Below are 21,034 nucleotides of genomic sequence, written 5' to 3'. Positions count from 1 at the left end.
GCGCACCGTGAGGCGAAATCTATTCAATTTCATTATAACATTATATTCGTTATTGTTGTCTTTTTATTTATTTTTAACAGCGTTACTTAGTTGCCGCAGAATGGTTTGCTCAATGTGTTGCAATAATAAATGATTTTATTTAGTCAAATGTTGGCAGTTCATTTTTAATGGCGGTTCATATGCAATACAGTACAATATACAGTATATTAATTTTTTTTTTTTTATTAATATAGGACATTTGAAAAATACTTTTTAGTTTCATTATAAATTATTTTTAAAAATAGATAAATATTTTAATATTTATATATTTTTAAATACATTTATTGTTGTATTTATTTAAAAGGTTTTTAACTCAATTTTTACATATTTTCTTTCATTAAATGCTACATTTATTATATAATTTATTATTATTATGTATTTATTATTATTTTTAATTTGTAAATATTTTTAAATTAATAAATAATATGAAAATTTTTTTAATTTTACATATTTTCCTTTAGCTAATAACCACTGTGCGCTGGCTGTTACAATAATTTAACCAGCTAAATGCACGTGCTGCTGCTGCTGCCGCTGCTGCTGTTGCAGTCGACGTCGCGACGCCTCGTTGACAAGTACCGGTATTATGGGCAATGTCAGTTGCAGTTGCATAACCGCTGCAAATTTATGCTGCTTAACAGCAGCCATCGCAGCGTTATGCATATGTATGCTGAGAGATGATCATATATGTAAGCATGCACAACTACGTTAGTTGGATATATGTATGTGTGTGTGTGTTGTGTCGTTATATTAGCATTCAGCGCGTGATTAGCACTAACGGCGCAGTTCACATGACGCTGGCGTTGACTGCGACGCTGACAGCGGCTGTTACTGCTGCAGCGGCTGCACTTGTTGCTTGACCGAGATTCGCAGGGTTCTTGCACAAGCTAACAGCAGCCAGTGCAACAAAAAATCCAACATCTTCAACAGATGTGACAATAATGGCCGAAAAGCCGTTAATCAGGTTTGTTTTGTATTTTTGTTTTACATTTTTTTTTTGGGTATTTTTTTTGCAGCAACGTTTCATTGTGAGCTTTGTATTTTTTGACATTTATGTGACAACCTTTTGCTGATCGGAAATAAAAAAAAACTTAATTAGGCATTGCAACTTACTTTGGCTGGCATTGTTTGGTCTGTGCTGAAAATGCTTTCGAATGGAGCTTGAGCTTACCTGAAAATACATAGAGAATACAAAATGAGAATGTTACATTATGTATGTGTGTGGGTATGTGTATGTGTGGTTAGGATAAGCTGATTGATTGATGGATATGTAAACATGTGGGAATTTAATTATGCTTTGATCAATGATAATACCAATACCAATACCAATACCAATGTCTAATTACCTTTAATGCTAATATTGTTTACCATTTATTTATATGTGTGTTAAAGGGCACATTAAGATTATTATGTATTATACAATGGCATAATTATCTGTATGTATATTTATGTGGTTAGTATGTAGATATCACCTGGTCGATTTGTATATATTTTCAAATCAATTTCATACAAAATCGATGTTTTCCAATGTGTCATGCCTAAAATTTAAGGTTTCATCTATAGGATAGATCATTGATCATTGATCCAACTGTCAAAATTTGCTTATCATAGTTCATCTTATATATACATATGTATAGTAGTTAGATCTTGAAGTTAGATCTGTGGAGGAACGATGAGGATAGAGGATATATCTGTAGCTTCAAATATCAATAAACAGAGGAGTTCGAGAATTAATAAAATCTAAAACTATAAAACGTATGATTGTTTTGTAGGTTTGCCACGCCCTCTAGATGCTATACAAAATTTTTAGCCTTTAGTTTAATTTTGCTCCATTATTTGATACGGATAGCAAGGCAAATATTATATACAACCAATATACCCTCTTCATGTCATGAGCGAGTATGGAAATATTTAAGTATTATTTTCATATTCAGATTTACAAAATCCATTGTAGTATATTTTTAGACATAAACATATGGTAAGCTAAACTAAGCTCGGACTAAGTCAAAGTTAACGAACGTTCGCAAAGTTTTTTTTTCAGTCAGTTCAGTTAGTTGAGCAAATCGCCGCACAAGTGGCGCCATCTATCAGCGAATAGTGCCCGTGCTGAAAGCTTGCATTGAAAGCTTTCGTCAGCTGTTGCTGGCTAGCTTAAAGCTAACACAAGTCTTGCACCTGCGCATACAGCATCTTAGCTGTGTCAATGATTAATTAACAGGTGCGCGATCAAAAGACCTTGCAAAATATTTATTTGCACTGGAGAGATGGAGCGTGCGAGAGAGAAAGAGACAGGCGAGCGAGAGGGTGAGCGACGTAGTTGTAGTAGGAGGAATGCTAAAACAGGTAAATGGCTCTGAGCTTGTAGAGACGTTTGCCATCTGTCATTGGAGCATGCGAATGGCTTATAAATAAGTTGCACTTGGTTGCTAAATGCCGAATGGCTGCTGGCAAACGAGTTTAACAATAACATTAAAAAAAAAACCAAATACAAACACACACACACACACATAGATACACCTGTCGGCAGGCTATAAACAATAACCATGATAAGGGTTGGCGGGGGTAGCATGAGGTTGTTGATGGCTTGCCAAAGACATAATCAAATTAATAGCCAATAATTGATTTGGATACGAATTCGAGTTTGAGGCGCATGAAGTTGAGTTTGAGTTGAAGTTGAGTTTGAGTTGAAGTTGAATTTCAGTACGACTTCAGTTTAAGTCGAGTTCGAATGGGGTTGAAGTTCAAGTTTAAGTTCAAGCTGGTTTATTGCAGTTCAAGTTGAGTTGCAGTTGAATTTGAATTCGAGTTGAGTTCGAGCTGAGGTGGAGTTGAAGTTAAGTTCGAGTTGAGGTTGAGTTGAATTCGTGTTGAAGTTGAATTTCAGTACGACTTCAGTTTGAGTTCAGTTTAAGTTGATTTTGAGTTAAGGCTGAGTTAAGATGGGGTTAAAGTTCAAGTTGAAGTTCAAGTTAATTTCCGTTTAAGTTGTGTTGCAGTTGAATTTGAGTTCGAGTTGAATTTGAGCTGAGTTGGAGTTGAGTTTGAGTTTAAGTTTAAGTGGAGGTTAAGCTCGAGTTGAGGTTGAGATGGAGATGAAGTTGAAGTTCAAGTTGGAGGATTTCACTTCCAGTTGAGTTGAAGTTGAGTTCGCGTTGGAGTCGCATATAAGTCCGAGTTGAGTTTGAGCTGAGGTGGAGTTGAGATTGAGTTCGAGTCTTGGTTTAGTTCGAGTCGAGGATGAAGTGGAGTTGAGTTGAGGTGGAGTTGCAGTGCAAGTTATTGGTGGATTTCAGTTCAAGTTAAGTTGGAGTTGAAGTTGAATTCGAGTGGAAGTTGAGTTCAAGCTCTAGTCAAAGTTGAGTTTGATTTTGAATTCGAATTCTTTGTGGAGTTGATGGCAATGGGGTTGTTGGGCTGTTTGGTGGCACACGTAGTATGGAGGCGACGATGGGGGGGAGGGTGTTCGTGTTCAACGCTTACCTGCGCATTACCCATCAGAGCATCGTCTTCGATCTCAGCTGGCAGTAGCTCGTCGACATTCGCATACAAAGCCTCTTCCACCTGATCTTGATGCTGCTGCTGCTGCTGTTGTTGTTGTTGTTCGTGTTGTTGTAGATTTTGTTTCTTCTGTTGTTGCTTCAGATGCGCATTAAGATTTATCGCCGATTTCGATTTGCTTTTGGCGTAGCGAGCGGAGCAGCGCAAGCTTTTCAGTACACCATTGGCAAGCTTTTCTCAGCGATAGCGATAGAAAGAGAGAGAGAGAGAGAGGGGGGGCAGCGAATAGCAATAGGGGCGGGTTGGGGATTGTTGGGCGTAAACTTAATTTAAATAGCATTTCTATGTATAGTATATGAGTTTTATAATCCGAGGGGCAAATTGTGATGACTTAAGCTCTAAGTATTTTTCTTTGGTGCAGTTGCTGTGGAGGGGTTAGGGGCAGCGGGCAGCGGGCAGCGGGTGAGTATGGAGTGGGGTTGTTTACTCTAGGCTAGCCACACTTTCTATTGGCCAGACGTGCCGGCATGTGCCATGCTCAGCGGCCAAGCGGTGTCACTCACCGCGCTTATGCCCAAAACTATGGCTCTGCCAACTTCCGGCACAAGTCGACAACAACTAACAGCAACAACAACAACAACAACAACAACAACTGATGAACAACATCTAACAACAACTGGCTGCATAAATGTTAGGTTAGATACCCAGCTGTCTCTCTCTCTCTCTCACTCTCTCTCTCTCACTGTCTCTCTCTCCCGACTGGACATTGATGATTCAATGGACTGCGCTGCAGCGCCGCTTTCTATATATAGACATATGAGCGATGTTGGCAGCGCGATTGCAAAATGTCGATAAAAATCAATGAACTCGCCAATTAGCAGCAACAACAAATCGTTTTGGTTGAAATAATTAATGAATTGCTAAGCACTGCGCATTTGCCAACAACTACAGCAACAACAACAACAACAACAGCAACAACACAAGACAGCAAACAATTGTTGCGCATACGCCGCGTGTGCCCTGGCTGATGTTTTTCATGTCTGCCAAAAGAAAGTTGATGTGGCAACAACATGTGGCACGCCTTGTCTCAATGCAGTTGTTCTTGTTGTTGTTGCTGCTGATTGTTGTGCAAAGAGAATATAAACGAGTCTGACCAGAACCAACAACAGAGCCAGCTCCATTGCCAGCCCCATTGCCAGCTCCAGTACCAGTTCCCGAATTCAATTCAGAACCAGCCAAACCGTTTCGATTGCGAACGGCAATTAGCGCGCCAACTATTCGACGCAAAGCCTCGAGTCGAGAATGTCGCGCTTCGAGCTGCACGTAGCTTCAGATTGCGCAAATTACAAAAAAAAAACTATACAAAAAAAAAATAAAGAAAGGAAAATAAAAACGAATAATGATATTAAAAAACAACAACAAAAAAACAAGTAAGAAGACTCTAGTCGAGACTGCTCGACTAGGAGATACCCTGAACCCTCCAAGCTGATATTCTAATCATTCTGCACTTCTTCTATGCACGCACACATACATACACATGCATCCACCCTCACACACAAGCCCGCGCTCTGCTAACTGCGCAGTAAGCAGCGACTGCGCTTGAACTGCGCTGCAGTATGAGAACTTATTTGTTGAATAATTTAATATCTAGAAGTACGATCTTAATGAAACTTTCAGAGCGTAATCATAAGCTTCTAATGTATGTACATTCCAAAGCACAAGTCTCTCGTATTCGAAATGCGTTTTTTACCAATTTGAGGCAAAGGAGGCGTGGTATCTAAAATCTGTAAATTACAAAATGTTTGTATTCAACATATGTATATACACAGAAAATCTGAAGTATCCAGGTCTAATATTGTTCAAATGAGGCTGAAAAAACCAAATCAATTTTTCGATTGTTCTCGATAAAAATGTTATCGGATGATTTATCGAAAAAAGAAAGTAAACTCGTACTGCGTATGGTATACACGAGTATGCATGCCAAATTTCCGCTCTCTAGCTTTTGTATCTTCTGAGATCGACGCACTCTTACAGACGGACGGACGGACGGACAGACAGACGGACAGGGCTACATCGACTCAGCTCGTCGTCCTGATCAAGAATATATATACTTTGTGGGGTCTGCGATGATTCCTTCTGCCCGTTACATACTTTTACACAAAACCATTATACCCTGATTTCCCATTTTCAATGGGTATAACAAACACACATACAAATGCAAAAGCCCATTGACGAATTGGCGCGGCAAGCTTGTCAAGTGTAAAAGCAATTATTTGCTATGCGAGGGCTGTTCGACAAGTACATTTAGTATAATTAAGGCAATTCATCTGGTATTAATCCTCCCTGGGGTGTAATCGACTAGAGGATACCCTGAAGCCTGGGCAGAGCAGCTACTTCAAGCATACTGTGCTTCTCTTCCCTTTCCATTCCACTCCATTCTGTTCTTAATTCATTCGTTTCCTCTAACAATTTTATTCTTTAATTTTCTCTTACTTCCTTTATCGTTTTAGTGTCTTCTTTTACATTTCCCTATTCTTGACAATTCTCCTGTCTTCTTATATTGTTCTCTTCTCATTATCATTCACTCTCTTCAGCCTATCGTCGCCTATTCTCTTCCTATGGACTTTTCTTCTTTACTCTTCCCATTCTCTTTTTTCTCTGCTCTTCTTATATTCTTAGCTTCTTTAGCCTTTTATCCTTCTGTGTTCTTTCTTTCTCTTTCTATTCAATCTCTCTTTCCATTCTCTTCCCGTTGCCTTATCATCTCTTCACATTTGGTACTCTTCTCACTTCTTTAATTCCTTCTCCTCCCATCTGGTCCCAATCTTTTCTGTCCTCTCGTTAGTCTTCTATCTCTTCTTCTTAATCTCAGACCGCTCTTCTGTTTGAGCAACCCTCGTCATGGCACATGGCCCCTAGCATATTTCGAATAGCATCTAGTTTCACACTCCACTGGGCAGTCAATGTGCCCTGTGAATGTTGCTCAATGAGAATACCCTGGCCAGACGGCTGGGCTTGCAAAAGTGGGCGGCATTCGATTCGATTTGATTCCAATGGAAATCTAATCGATTTGTCGCATTCCTGTTATCGATCGACACTAAATTCAAAGTTCAGCAAACTGTCTGCGGCCCAAGGCGAACTTCAGCAGCGACAACTGCGATAAAAACTAGCGCAAGCGTTAATTATTGCAATCTAGCACAGATTTCAGTAAGACCGAGCTCAAGCTGAAAACTATTAATCGAAAGAGCAATAAAACTGTTCAGGGAGTGGAACTAAATCGATCGATTGACGTGCGATCGTGCGAACTATCTGATTTTAATCAGAGTCGAGATCAATGATGTCAGGATGAAGCACATAGATCTATTCTTGATTTATATATATTTATGCAGATCTATCAGCCAGCTGAACTGAAAGCGAATTTAGTTAGAGAACTAACTGCATTACATAGACCTACATGCCCTATCTCTAATCTCTAGTCTAGATATTGATATAGATCTGTCAGCTAGTTAAGCTGAAAATGAATCTAAATACATAATTATACTATACAGATTCACATTCATTATCTCTAATAACTAGTCATATTCTAGTTGAAGATTATTTGGCTAGCAGCTAAAACTTATTTCAAAATATCGATGACTTCATCAAATTTCACTTTTTCCATTTGTAATCTAGGTTCTTTGTAACCGAAAATTGTCAGATTTCACTTTTTCAATAGATATGATATGATATAAAATATCAAAACAAATTTATCATATATATATGTATATCATATATATATTATATATATATTTATTTACAGACAAACTTCTATTCCTAAATAATTGAGAATAGTATTTATATATAGAATACAAACATTGTAATATAATACATTACCTAATATATTCGTTAGAAATGTAATATATATATATAGATTCTGATTCATTGCTAAGAGTGATTGCCAATGCATTATACAACATTATTATGATTACTGTTATTTGTGTTTCATATTCTTTGTGCATTTTATGGGCCCTGCTATTTAATCTATATTTTACGACTCCTGATTGGAATCTATTTTATTTGTTGACTGTTTGTTGACTTGGCTACTTTTAGGATTCATTTATTTTTTGTATAGGGCATTACCTGCTGTACAATGCTTTATCGAAGATGTCTTTGACCCTTTTCAGTATTGCGGTGTATTTATCGAATTTATGTCTATTTGTTTAGCTCATATTATAATTTCATCAAGCCGATTGCCCAATAAGGAATTTCCTCTTTGCTGTGAGCTTTCCTATTCGCCTACTCTTCCCGCACTTAAGGCTGAGACTAGTCATTTCACTCGCACTCAGCAACAGCTGCGCCTGCGTTCAGCGACAGCCATATTTGTCTCTCTCACTCTCTCTCTCTCACCCATACACAGTGAGCCTTAGAGGATATTGCATTGGCTAGAAATATGCAAAGTGTAGCTAAGACACAAACCCATTCGAATAACATTCTGACAGCGATGCTCAGCTCTCAGCAAGCATGAATGGGCAAATCAGTAAAAAGTTTTTGTTTTAAAATAATTTAAAAGCCGCAATAATTGAATTAAAAAAAAAAAAAAAAAAAAAAATAATAATAATTTATATATTATACATATATTAGATATGAAAAATCGCATATAAATTTATGGTAATCATATGGAGCAAACCTAATTGGAAATTAATTTATTTACAAAGATATCAAACAAATCAAAATGAATTTAAATTGATTTACAGATATATATATTTTATATTTTATTTTATTCCAGTGAAATTATGTCAGCTTAGTATGAGCTGAGCCATTCTTTTATATGCATATGTATGTATAAATGTAAATAAAGTCGAGTCTCGATAATTCGTATCCCGCTAAATCGAAAATCGCGATAAATAAAAAAAAAATGTCTATCAATTTGAAAGAAAATTCGTTTTCCATAATTCTCAATAATTTGAATTTCTGTCTACATCCATTTCGTTTCTACTATATTTAATCTATATTTTAATATATATATTTTTTATATCAACAGCTTTCCATAAATTTAACCATTTTATTTTATCAATTTAAAATTGTCTAGTTCATATTTCAGTATTATTATCTATGGAAAGGGTATATTCTATATCCTACTTATTTCATTAATATTATATATAGAAAGCGTATTCTATGCTCTGCTTATTTGATATCAATAATTAGTCTCATTTCATATATTTTATTTAACAATTTAAAAAACTCTGCCTGATTAGATATACATATTGTCTATTGTGGGTCAGTGACAGGTGCACACACACACACACGCACACCTATATCTCCAGCCACGCCCACCAACCACACTGACAATCATTATTTGATGTGTGACAAATTGCGCGCTGCTGAAACATTTCATTTGTGAGCAGCAACAATTGAAGTCATTCAGCAAAGCGTCGAGAATGACGCCAAAGTAAATACCAATTCAGCCGAGCTGAATGTGCGCTGAGCCAAGTGAAACTTTTCCGAATATCTATGCCTCTCGCTCCCTCGCTCCCTCCCTACCTCCCTCCCTCTCTCTCTCTCTCCGTAGAGAACTCGAGTGCTAAAAAGTAAGCGATCTATCATTGTTTGAAGATTGCTTTGTCACAAATATTTTCAGCACAGCAAAACAGAAAGTTCTGAGTGGGGAGTGCACGACTAGCAGATACCCTGGACTCTAAGCTGAGCTAGGATGAGTATATATCAATAATGCAATGATATATTATGAATGGGAATTGCATGATTAGAGGATTTATATGTCTATTCTCATTCTCAGTCTATTCTCTTTGTCTCAGTCTATTCTCTATGTATACAGCATGGGTGGGAGATGCACGACTAGCAGATACCCTGGACTCTAAGATGAGCTGGCATGAGTATACATCAATAATGCAATGATATATTATGAATATGAAGTGCACGACTAGCAGATACCCTGGACTCTAAGCCGAGTTTATTTACATATCAATCAATATTCTATCCTCTATTCTCAAATTTTATTCTCTTTGTAGTTGTTGGGAGATGCACGACTTGCTGATACCCTGGACTCTTAAGTCAATCAGCTGTTTCCAGCATTATTCATTATCTGTTGCTGGAAATTGAACGATTAGTAGATACCCTGGACTCTATGTAGAGCTGCTGTTTCAATCATCCTATGTTTAAGCAAGACTAGTAGATACCCTCTAAGTATATCTTATATTTAAATTAATCTGTGTTCTCTGTATATACATATTTGTATATCAAAATTGGGAAGTGCATATACAACATGGAAGGGCATTACATGACTCGCAGATACCCTAAACTCTAAGCAGAGTTGCTATTTCAATAGGTCTATGCTTTCTGTATATCCGCACTAATGAATGCAAACACACATACATACAAACGCTCTGCTTACTGCGCAGTTCATGCAGCGACTGCACTTGGGCTGCGCTCAAGGTCTTTACTATGGGAAATTAATTGTTCAATAACTTTTTAAGATGCATTTCTGTAATGAGCGCAATAATGACATTCAGCTATGTGCCTGAATTTGTAATACGTCAATTACGCTAGGTAAGGGAGGCTGAGTGACGTTTAGGAAGTTAACAAAAATATGTTCATATATCACAGGAACTTAGAGTTTCCAAACTTAAGATCTACTCAGCTCATCAGACCAAAAATAGAAAAAAGACGGCTATTAGCTCTTAAATACATTTTTACAAAACCAATATGCCCCATACCCACATTTTTGAATAGGTATCATAAACAAGATTAACTAGTTCAATTCAGAGTAAGGGAGCCGAACTTATTTATAGGTATGTATATATATATCTATTTTTTGTTGTCTAAAAAAATGAAAGAATTTATTAAATATATTCCGATTTATTGCTTGACATTAGCTTAGAATAATTTGCAATCAACGTGAAATTCGAGCTCGTAACTTCTCACTTTTTTTTCATCATATATGCAATTTATTAAAAAATTAATTAACGCTTTAAGCCTGTTCCAATATACAAACCGGTTCGCAGCTTGAATTTCAATGAATCCACAAAATGTTTAATCTCGAAACAATTGCAATTTTGCAATACGATATACAAATAACTTGAAAGTCAATCACTAAATTTATCTAATCATATTCCGAAAGCTGACAATTTTAGCTAACGATTAAAGATCACAAATTTTATATCAAAACAATGAGACGATCGTGACGGATTGTAGGATATACGTTCAGATTAAGAAGGAATAAAGTGAGTCTACAAAAATATAATTATTATTATTATATATATTATTATTATTATATATATTATTTCTATATATATTATTATTATTATTATTATTATTATTATTATTATTATTATTATTATATATATATATATATATTATTATAAATTTGTTTTCTTTTTTTTTTTTTTTTTTTTGGTTGATCATGTTTTAAGGAAATTATTAGTACTTATTTATAGTAGAAACCATCTATTTCCCTTCTCTTCTCTCTCTCTCTCTCTCTCTCTCTCTCTCTCTCTCGCTCTCTCTCTCTCTCTCTCTCTCTCTCTCTCTCTCTCTCTCTCTCTCTCTCTCTCTCTCTCTCTCTCTCCCTCTGTCTCTCGTACTCTTCATGAATGGATTATGGCAATTGAATATTAGTAATCTGGTTGATAGAGCTTTAGAACGGCCATTCATTATATACAATTTATAAAAAATTATTTTTACACATTTTTTTATTCTAAGATTTCTATGAAATATATATTAAAAAAGAGGTTTAGCTATATATAACATTTGAAATGGTAACAAAATTGGGCTTTAGTAAATATAAAACTACTTTTTACAACATTTTTTTTACTAAGTTCCAAGTGAAATGTACGCGATAAATTACAAAAAAAAATATTTTTTGTGTCTATCTAAAAAAAAAACTATAATGCTTTTATTTATATTATATATATACATCTTAATATATTTTTGTATATACATATTTAAATAAAAATCGACTATTATATTTTAATGAAGATTTCAAGAAATTTCAAATGATTTTTTTTTTCATTTTTTATATTTTCCCCGTGATTTTTGCCAGAAATCTTTCGCCTCTGCCCCATAGTGCCTCAGCTTGAGCCTTATGTCCTCTATATGTATATCAAATCTAATATAATATATCGCATATATGTATATATGTATATCAAATCTAATATAATTGCTTCGCTCTAAGGCACATGGAAAACGTTTGTCTTCTGCTCCCGCTTCAACAGTTGAGTTGGCCTGTTCTCTATTTGGTCAAAAGCCCCGACTCATGCGGGTGGCTCTATAAATTTCTACCGACAAATGTTTTAGACTTTTAATTGTTGTTGCTTGTTGTCAGTTTGTTGCTGTTGTTGTTGTTGTTGTTGCATTTAACGAGGTCGCGCGAGCCTAGGCTCGAGTCGCAGTCTGGGCACGTTTTTGTTACCATTTCAAAAAGTTTTTATTTTGATTTTGGTTTGTCTTTTTTTTTTCAGAGTGTCTCTATGAAAATCAATTAACATTCAAGTTTCCACGGTCTCGCCGGCGCTCGCTCGCTCACTCTCTCGGGGGACTCGTATATGGGCCATTGAGCTGACCGTAGCATTGAACGTGACTGGGCTTTAACTGAAGTTTTTTGCTGCGTTTCTTTCTCCGTCTTATGCTTCTTCTTCTTCTTCTTCTGCTCCGGCAACTTCTGCTGCTACTGTTGGTTTTTTAGTGCCTGCTGTGCCCCCGTTTCAAGGTCGCCGCTGCACATTTTGTGCGCCGCCCATGACTGGAATTATATTTGGGCCACATTTCCACACGCTCGGCTTTCCACGCTCCAATCCCAACTTAACTGTCTGCTTTTAGCCGGCCTAATTGTAGTCGCGGCTATTTGTCAAAGTTTTGCACAAGTTTTCTTTTTTATTTTTTTTGTTATTTTTAACATGTCATAAAAAAAAAGCAAAACAACTTAAAAACATATACATCATTATAATCACAAGTAAATAAAAAAAGTATATATGTATTACATATATGCTTAACACTAAGTATTGTTGTTGCTGCCGTTGATGAGCGCGCAAAGTTTATCATTTTTGTATACCCTGAACCCATTGAAAATGAAAAATCGGGGTATTATGATATTGTCAAAATGTAGGTAACATATCTCAGAAATATAATATAATAAAATAAATAGATCTCAGCATCTACAAGAGCCAGAGACTTGAGCTTGTGTCGAAAAATCGATAACTCACCCAGGGTTGGGGATATCCATTCCGATTTAGAAATTACTTATAAAATTATATCTCCTCACATCATATAAGTTAAGTGTCTTCGAATTTGGTTTTTCGATTCAGTTGAATTTTATAAGATTTTGATTTTGTAATATTCTATATACGGACCCCATCCGGACTCTATCCCTTTCCATTTAAATTTGTTTAAGACTTATTTAATATATTAGAAATTTTTCGGTTAGGGATATGTGTATATGAATCACATATGAATCTCGTTCGTTATCCCATTCTGTAAGTTTGATTATGGAGTTCCATCGAGGAGACAACTTATTCAAAACTTAGTCTCCCGTAATACCCTAAACTCCAAGCGCAGTAGCTGAGCACGTACTTATGCGTGCTTGCATGTGTGTGTGTGTATATGTGTTATATACTCAGATAAGAAACGAAGAATTATTGGAATATCATACCATCAAAGGATTCAGGGGCTTTCGTAGTCGAACACGTTCAACTAGAGCTCTCGGAGTTGTTTATATTTGCTTTGCCCCCCTCTCGTCAACCTCTTTACCCTTTTTTTTGGTTTGCTATTTAAGCTTGCAAACAGATGAAGACGAAGAAGAAGAAGAAAAACAATTATTAACACAACAACGCAGCATTTCGGCACTTTCACTGGATAATTGTCGCTAAATTTCTTTGCTCTGCCTCCAGCTTCCATTTGGCCAATTTGCGCAGCTCGCAGACAATCGAACAAAGAAAAAAAATGCCAACAAGTACGCTCCACATAACTCTTTATATGATCTACTACTGGCGATGCTGATGATGAAAAAGCAGAGAAAACCAAAACAGAGACACGAACATGGATAAATATTACCTATAAGTGTTACAGTAGTAGAGCTGTGCTAGCGGAAAAAAAGCTAAAGCTAAAACAAAATATTTATATTAAATTGCTAATGTTTTCTTTTTGTATTTCTATATATTACTAGATATAACTGCAACTAACAATGTTATCTATAGACCCATTAAGTCTATGAACTTTATTCAGCGCTTTGGCAATTTTATCTTTATTAAAAGTATTATTAAAGTATTTTTTTTTTTTCTTATTTAACATTTTCACATTATCCGTACAAGATCCTTCTAGTTATGTTCAAGATCCTTCTTCAGTCTAAAATATAGATGAAGTACTCAAAATATGCTCTATAGACGACATACTTCTTGTGAAATTCGCTGATTCTAAGTATAACTATAACTATTTTCCGATTTTTTGCGTGCGAGACGATCTTGATTTCAGCTTAAACAAACTTGAATTTGCAAGATTCTATCTCTTAAAGAATATGAAACCATGGTGTATACTTGTACCTATGTATATGGAAGTTGTATATGTTGAAAGATGGTAGAGTAGATTAAGGGGTAGACTACTAAGCAAACGGACGGAGTTCCGACTGGATAGACAGATGGATCTGTCAAGTCAAGGCCTCGGTTGTTGCGATCGATCTTGAAAATGCGAGATCAAGAAGTTGAATCGCTAGATAGAGAGTGGGGCGGACAGGCGAATGGACGTACGGAAAGAATGCGAATAGACGGATGAACGGAAGACAGAGAGACTAAGTCTAAATTAGCACGACTATTGCCTCTGAGTAATATATGTACATATATTCTGTGGGCGACAAACAGACGGACGGACTGACAAAAAGGGAGACAGCTGAACGGTGGAACGAACGGACTGGCAAAAAGGGAGACAGCTTAACAGACGGAAGGACGGACTGGCAAAAGGAGAGACAGCTGAACAGAGGGACGAGGAGAAGGGAGGGATTCATATAAGTCAACTAGGATGTGGCATCCGATAAAAAATATAACCAATTCTTAGGACAGACAAATGGGAACCGAAAAGAATAAACAAATGGATAGCTAGAAGTTTATGCGGTTAGACGAGCCAACAGACGGACGGACGGAAAGTCGAATGACGAAGGGATGGATTAGCTGACATGAGGGCACTTCTAAATTGAATCTACTGCCTATTGAGCTTCCCATTTGCAGAGAAGCATTTAGTAGTTCCGCTTCGTTAGGTAAACCAAAATTTCCACTTAAGCCACATTTGCCATCCCAGCCATTTCCACTATGATTGGTAATGGTGAAGGCATTTTCATGGAAATCGAAACCGCAATAGACAATACCCAATGCCGAATACCCAATACCGAATACTGAATACCCACTATTCACAATCGACTATCCACAGACCATTTCCCATTTACCACTTCCCATTTTGTAGGGGGCCAATTACGGCAATTTGGGGCTGTGCCTCGCCTGGCCTGGCCTGGCCTGGCTTGGCTTGGCTAACGCACTTGCGACACATGAAAATCAAGTGGCCAAGAGGCGATTGCCAGTTGGCCAAGAGAGTTTCACCCAAGGCAGCTACTCCTCTTCCTTTGCACAAGCATGTGATAATGCTGATGCTAATGATAATGCTGATGATGGTAATGCTAGTGGCAATGGCAATGGCAATGGCAATGGGAGCGGCATCTGCATATCCGGTGGCCCAAGTTTTTCCGCACTCACTTTTGTTTCCCCCAACTTGACTTTACTTTTTACTTTACTTTACTTTTTTTATAGGTAATTTAAATATTTTCTTTACGAAACGCGCCTGGGTAATTAAAAGTTCATTGTCGTGGTGCGCTGTTGTTGTTGTTGTTGTTGTTGTTGCTGTTGCTGGTGTTAGTTACCCAGCAGCCGGGCGCATTATGTGGAAACGATTTTGCAACATGCCAAAAAACAAAGCAACAAAACAAGTAAAAAGCAGACAGCAAACAAAAAATGGAAACCCAGCCAGCAAACCAGTTGAATGCGCTTCAAAAAAAAGAAATAGAAAATAAAAATAATAAAAAAAATGTGTAGAGAAGAGGAAAAACGTTTTGTAGATACACACAACAAATTTTCCCACATGAAAATTATGACAAAATGTGCAGGAGGCGGCATCATCGAGTCATCGAGTCAAAGCCATCGTCATCATCAACGTCATCCAAGCCGAGATGCTGGGGTAGAGGCAGCCGGTAGAGGCGATCGGTAGAGGCAGAGGTAGAGGCAGGGGTAGAGGCAGAGGTAGAGGCGATCGGTAGAGGCAGAGGTAGAGACAGAGGTAGAGGCAGACGCAGAGGTAAAGACAGAGGTAGAGGCAGAGGCAGCCGGTAGAGGCGATCGGTAGAAGCAGAGGTAGAGACAGAGGTAAAGACAGAGGTAGAGGCAGAGGTAGAGGCAGAAGCAGAGGTACAGACAGAGGTAGAGGCAGAGGCAGCCGGTAGAGCCGATCGGTAGAGGCCGAGGCAGAGGCAACAACTGCTCCGAGTGGCAGGAAAACCATGTGCGAAGATCACGTACCCAGTTCCATGTGCATAGTGAAAGTTGTAGCAGCTGCCCGGCTTTGGCTAGAGCTCGGCCATGGCCCGGCTCCCGGCACCCGCCCCCGCCCCCGGGCCGTTACCCGCTCGGCCAATGGCTGATGACAATTTGGCGTAATTGAACTTGAAGTTGCAGCAGTCGAGGAAGCAATCGCCGCTGCCTGGCTCAGCTGCAGCGGCACCTGCGCCAAAGATGCGCCAGACACTCAGTCACGACATTTGCGCAATCAATGGGCATTGATAGATTGAGTGAGCGGGGGTGATGATGCATGCACACGGACAGAGTCACAGTCACATCCGTCACTTGGTGTTTATCGGAATCGGTTAAGACCCGAAAGCATTGCCAATGGTCATAACTTGATTAGAGGCCCAGTCATAGATAACAATTCTCTCTCCCTCTCTCTCTCTCTCTGTCTCTTAGTGCAGTGGGCTCTACGTGCTGCTCCCATTGTTAGCGCGCAAAGAAAGTGGAGTAGCACCGGCACAATGGACAAAAGAACCAAGAGAAAAAAAAAAAAACATTACAAAGCCAAATCAAGCTCGTGAGCAAGCATTGACGACTGCCTAATGCTCGCTATATCAATTATCATAGACTGCACTCAATTCATGATCTATACTATGCATCATCTAATAACATTTAGCGAACAAAGCCAAGTCATTGTCTCAGAAAAGTCTGATTTCAATAGGGCCATTAGGAAACGAGTAGGAGTGCTATAGAATGGGCGTGCCTGACTGGGCGATACCCGATGATTCTTGTATATACATGCATATATGTATATGAATAGCACGATTCATAGGATTACACTCAGACTGATCTCATGGGCTTTACCATGATAAATTAGTTATTGAATAACTTTTAATCCATTTGGGTTTTCTTAATGAACATTTCAGGGCCTAATAAAGTCAATGAGCTGTGCGTTTGTGCCAAAGTATAAGGCTTTACTACTTGAAATAGACTGTAGGAATGTAGCCTATTTCTATTAGTAAGAAGCTCCCAGCTATCCCAGATCTGTGTATTCATCTTTTAAAGCCACTCAGCAAAACTTGTGTTATGTTCAAAATTACGCTTAAAGGCGAAATATGTATATTCTGTATTGCTATGGATAGTACGTTAAGGAGGTTATCGTACAGCTAGAGGAATAAATATATTGAGATCTGCGAGATCTGAGTCGTATCAGTCGTATCAGCTTTTCATTCTCCATAGGAATACATATACATCATGTATGTGTGCCACGCCTACCGTTGCACTCGTATTATACCCTACCAATATACCCTGCATAAGCATACACTACAATGTGTTCATGGCATAAAAACGCAGCACGCACATGGAACGAATCGAATATGCTCGTTTTCACTTTGACAAGAAACAGCGAAAAGTACGTGATCAAAGAACGTTACGATAATGACAAACGAGAGAGAGAGAGAGAGAGGGAGAGAAAGAGAGAGAGAGGGGCGAGGGGGCATGCAGCATACGCGTGAGGCATGCATAAACTAGATCGTATCGTGCCGATTTCTTATAAAGACATTAAATGCGATAGATGCCACAGAGGTATGCAACATTCTGTTTTTTTTTTTTTTTATTTTTTTTTTATATATCTTTAAACTTTTTTCTGCTGACCTGAACTCTACTGAAATTGCAGCAGAAAATATTTTATGAAAGCATTTTCTAACACACATTTATATATATATATATATATATATATACATATATATAGATAAATCGTTTATCTAATCAGTGCTGAATTTTTGTATTTACCTTCTTAGATCTTTATTGACTTGAACTTTTTACATGAATTTCACAATTTTTGTTTGTTCGAGCATTTCCTGCACTATACTCAATAGATTAAGATTTTGGGCATATATATACCGTACTTGTTTTCCCTTTAGATATCCAAATATAGTATCTCATTTAAGAATAAAACAAAGAGTATTTCACTCATTTCCCACTTTTGCTGGTGAATATCTTCCATCTTTAGCTCTTAACTGCATGTATTATATAATTGATTTAATTTAATGACCTTTGAAACTGAATTCATTTAAGCATTTTTTATTTTATTTTTTATTTAATGTGCACTAAACGCAATTAGCACTTAAATTATGTTGATAAACTAAATTCGTTGTATCTGCCTCAAACAAAGTTGAATGAGTGTAAGCATTCGAAATTTGTGTTTTATATTTGGCTTGAATTAATAAATAAATTTGAATGCGATTTGAGGTGTGACAGGGAATGAACGAAGTGTAAATACCCTAATGGCTTTGAAAGAGATTTTTTTCAAAGAGACTATATTTATGTGTAAATATATTTGTGCTTAAATCTTGTTTTTTCGATAAAGTTAAAAAATTTGGGAATGATTTTGGAATAATGTGATATATATATTTTTGGTCTGTTTTCTTTTTGAATATTTTTTATAGACTTATACTTTTAGATATCTGATGTAGTGTTAAGTTTTAGCTCAATTATATAATCTGTATGCAGAAAAAAAAATAAAAATAAAAAAATAAAATAAAATAAAATAAATAAATAAATAAATAAAAAAAAAAAAAAAAAAAAAAAAAAAAAGAATTGTTCTCAAGAGAGGCTGGAAAGACTAGGTATCTCACACGACTATTTCCACTGTTATAGAGTATATACAGTATATACAGAGTATATCAGTTAATACAGCAATTTCCCTCAAAACATACATTTTTATTCTAATGCCTAGAGTTAAAAAGCTTAAAAAATGAATAAAAAAGAAATAAACCATTTATATATAAATTATCATGAAATATATTTACACTGATTCCAAAATTCGGTTTAACATATTTTTTTATCGAAATTATAAAATTAATTTACAGGTGAGCATACCTTTAACATATAAAAATTTACATCTGATACGTAAATAGTAATTCAAACATATACTAGGCTTAATACTAAATTTAATCCAACATTTTGTGCTCTATATATACGACTAAAATAGTAAGAAATGAACACAAATATTTGTATTAAAATATGAATACAACTATTTCAATGAAATCCAACAAGAGAAAAGCCAATACACTCTTTCACAAAAGCTATACAAAGGCTATACATGGGGAATACAATGAGTAGACAAGGCTTATTTAATGGGTACTATAAATCTATGCAAAATATCAGGGAATATAACAATGGAGCACAGCTTCCACAGTTCAATAATTCTTTTGCACCACTGTGCAGCACTTAACGGCGAAATTTCGTATGGCTAAAAAGCAAAAAAAAAAAACATAATTATAAAAAAAAATAGGCCCTAAACAAGAGGCGAACATGTGTACATAAATCATTGTAGATCGCGAGATAGATAGAGAGTGGAGAGCATCTGTATCTAGAGATCGGGTTCGATTGGGGCCTGGCTGAGCGCGTCGAACCGCTAAGCGGGTCAGATGCAGATGCGTGGGGCCAATTGGCCAATTGGCCAATCGGGCCAAGACGGGTTAATTAACGATTTGTGCTAATTAAGTTGCGCAGCTGTGACAGCAACAGGGGGTTGGAGGGGGGATTGACAGCTAACGATGTCGTCCAACGCACAGCGAATTATGCAAAGCAAATGTTGGTGTCAAAAGTTGTTGTCGTTGTTGTTGTAGGTTTTGGGACATGGACTAATTGTTGTTAGCATTAGCATTTAGTGTAGTTAGAGTAGCCAAGTTAGTCGGTGTTTTAGCATGCGGCAATCAACGGTGATTTAGATAGAGCTCAACTCACCCATGAATTATCTCGAAATTGTGACATATTTTGTGCGGACATATGGGGAGCACACTGGCGCCCCGTTAGCAGTCGGTTATTGGTAACAGTTGTATATCTAGTATATATATGTATGTGTATATATATAGCAGATATATGTATATATATTGCGATCTTCGCGTGCCGCGTTTACTTTCGATTTCGTTAACAATTTCTCGTTGTTTTGCTAAAAGTTTTCGTTTTCCTTTGCGCTGCGGCGGCGACGTCGACGGCGGCTTTTGGCTTTCATCTAAGCATTTTGTAAGCAAAGCTGGACACACTCGCACTCACACTTGCACTCGCACACATACACAGACGCGCGCGGACACAGAGCAGCGCACGCACACACACACACCCGCAAACTGCAGTTAAGCGTAACGCACGAAAATGAGCGCCAAAATGTACAAATTACAAAAACAGCAACGGGCGAGGGAGCGAGACGCAGAGAGAGAGAGAGAGAATAGAGCGCTCGAGTTGTTTGGTTTTGTTTTTTCTTCGAGTACTTTTTGTTTTTTTTGTTTTTGGTTTTTTTTTTTGCAAGCACTCAGCCGCAACAGTGCACGACAATTATTATGTTTTATGTCAGGGCAAATACCCTACACAGGATACACTTGCTGCGCTCTGCCGTTTGGCAACTGCGGCGCATCAGATTCAGATACAGATTCAGATTTAATTTCTGCCTCAGTTTTAGTTTCAGACACATTTGGGCCGCGCTTTAGTTACGGTTGGGCCACAGCCTTGCGTTTCATTTACATTTGGCTGTTGCAGTTTCCCGTCTCCAGTTGTTAAGCAAAGTACAAAAAAAAAACGAAACAAAACAACAACAAAAAAGGAAAATGAAACACCAACAAAAAATCACACACGACTGCTGTTGGCAAATAATGCAAACAGCTAAAAAAAAAAAATAATAATAATAACGAAAACGGCAAAAATAACCGCGATAAGCGATTAGTGGAGCGCGGATTTGGCTCTCGAATGCTGCGAACCGAACTTGTTGACTCTTCGCCGCTTACTAAACAGCAACTGTGCCAGTCAGCCGCTGCGCAGCCCGATACTCAGTGTCCGCAGTCCGCGCTCCCTCCACACCACTTAACTGAGTTGGCTGCAGCTACGAACTTTCTAAACGCTTTGCTCACTCTCATTGCTCATCGCTCATCGCTCATCGCTAGTTCGCCTGCTCGTTGCACGTCGCACTGCGCTCTCCATTC

At 37.4% G+C, this 21,034-nt stretch overlaps 1 protein-coding gene across 1 annotated transcript; it reads right to left on the bottom strand.

Moving 5' to 3' along the window:
- Positions 1 to 792: 792 nt before the first annotated feature.
- On the bottom strand, positions 793 to 20,973 carry LOC149090704 (uncharacterized). The gene is made up of 3 exons (XM_089263015.1): positions 19,809 to 20,973; positions 3,517 to 3,765; positions 793 to 1,207 (listed from the first exon to the last, which is right to left on the bottom strand). Exons 1-3 carry the CDS (start codon positions 19,848 to 19,850, stop codon positions 1,088 to 1,090), a joined length of 411 nt encoding a protein of 136 aa, XP_089119141.1. The 5' UTR covers positions 19,851 to 20,973; the 3' UTR covers positions 793 to 1,087.
- Positions 20,974 to 21,034: the final 61 nt, after the last annotated feature.

Source organism: Drosophila navojoa, chromosome X, assembly GCF_054131105.1.
Source record: "Drosophila navojoa isolate 15081-1374.11 chromosome X, UAZ_NAV_1.0, whole genome shotgun sequence".
In the NCBI taxonomy this organism is placed as follows: domain Eukaryota; kingdom Metazoa; phylum Arthropoda; class Insecta; order Diptera; family Drosophilidae; genus Drosophila; species Drosophila navojoa.
The sequence above is the reverse complement of the archived record's forward strand: the minus strand, read 5'-3'. Positions and strand labels throughout refer to the sequence as shown.

What these genes read in the sequence shown, in the direction of transcription:
- LOC149090704 (XM_089263015.1), bottom strand. Translation starts at nt 19,850, where the DNA reads ATGTCCGCACAAAATATGTCACAATTTCGAGATAATTCATGG. An exon ending in AATTTCGAGATAATTCATGG is followed by an intron (nt 3,766 to 19,808) that starts GTGAGTTGAGCT and finishes CGCTGAGAAAAG; the next exon opens with CTTGCCAATGGTGTACTGAA. An exon ending in CTCTGATGGGTAATGCGCAG is followed by an intron (nt 1,208 to 3,516) that starts GTAAGCGTTGAA and finishes ATGTATTTTCAG; the next exon opens with GTAAGCTCAAGCTCCATTCG.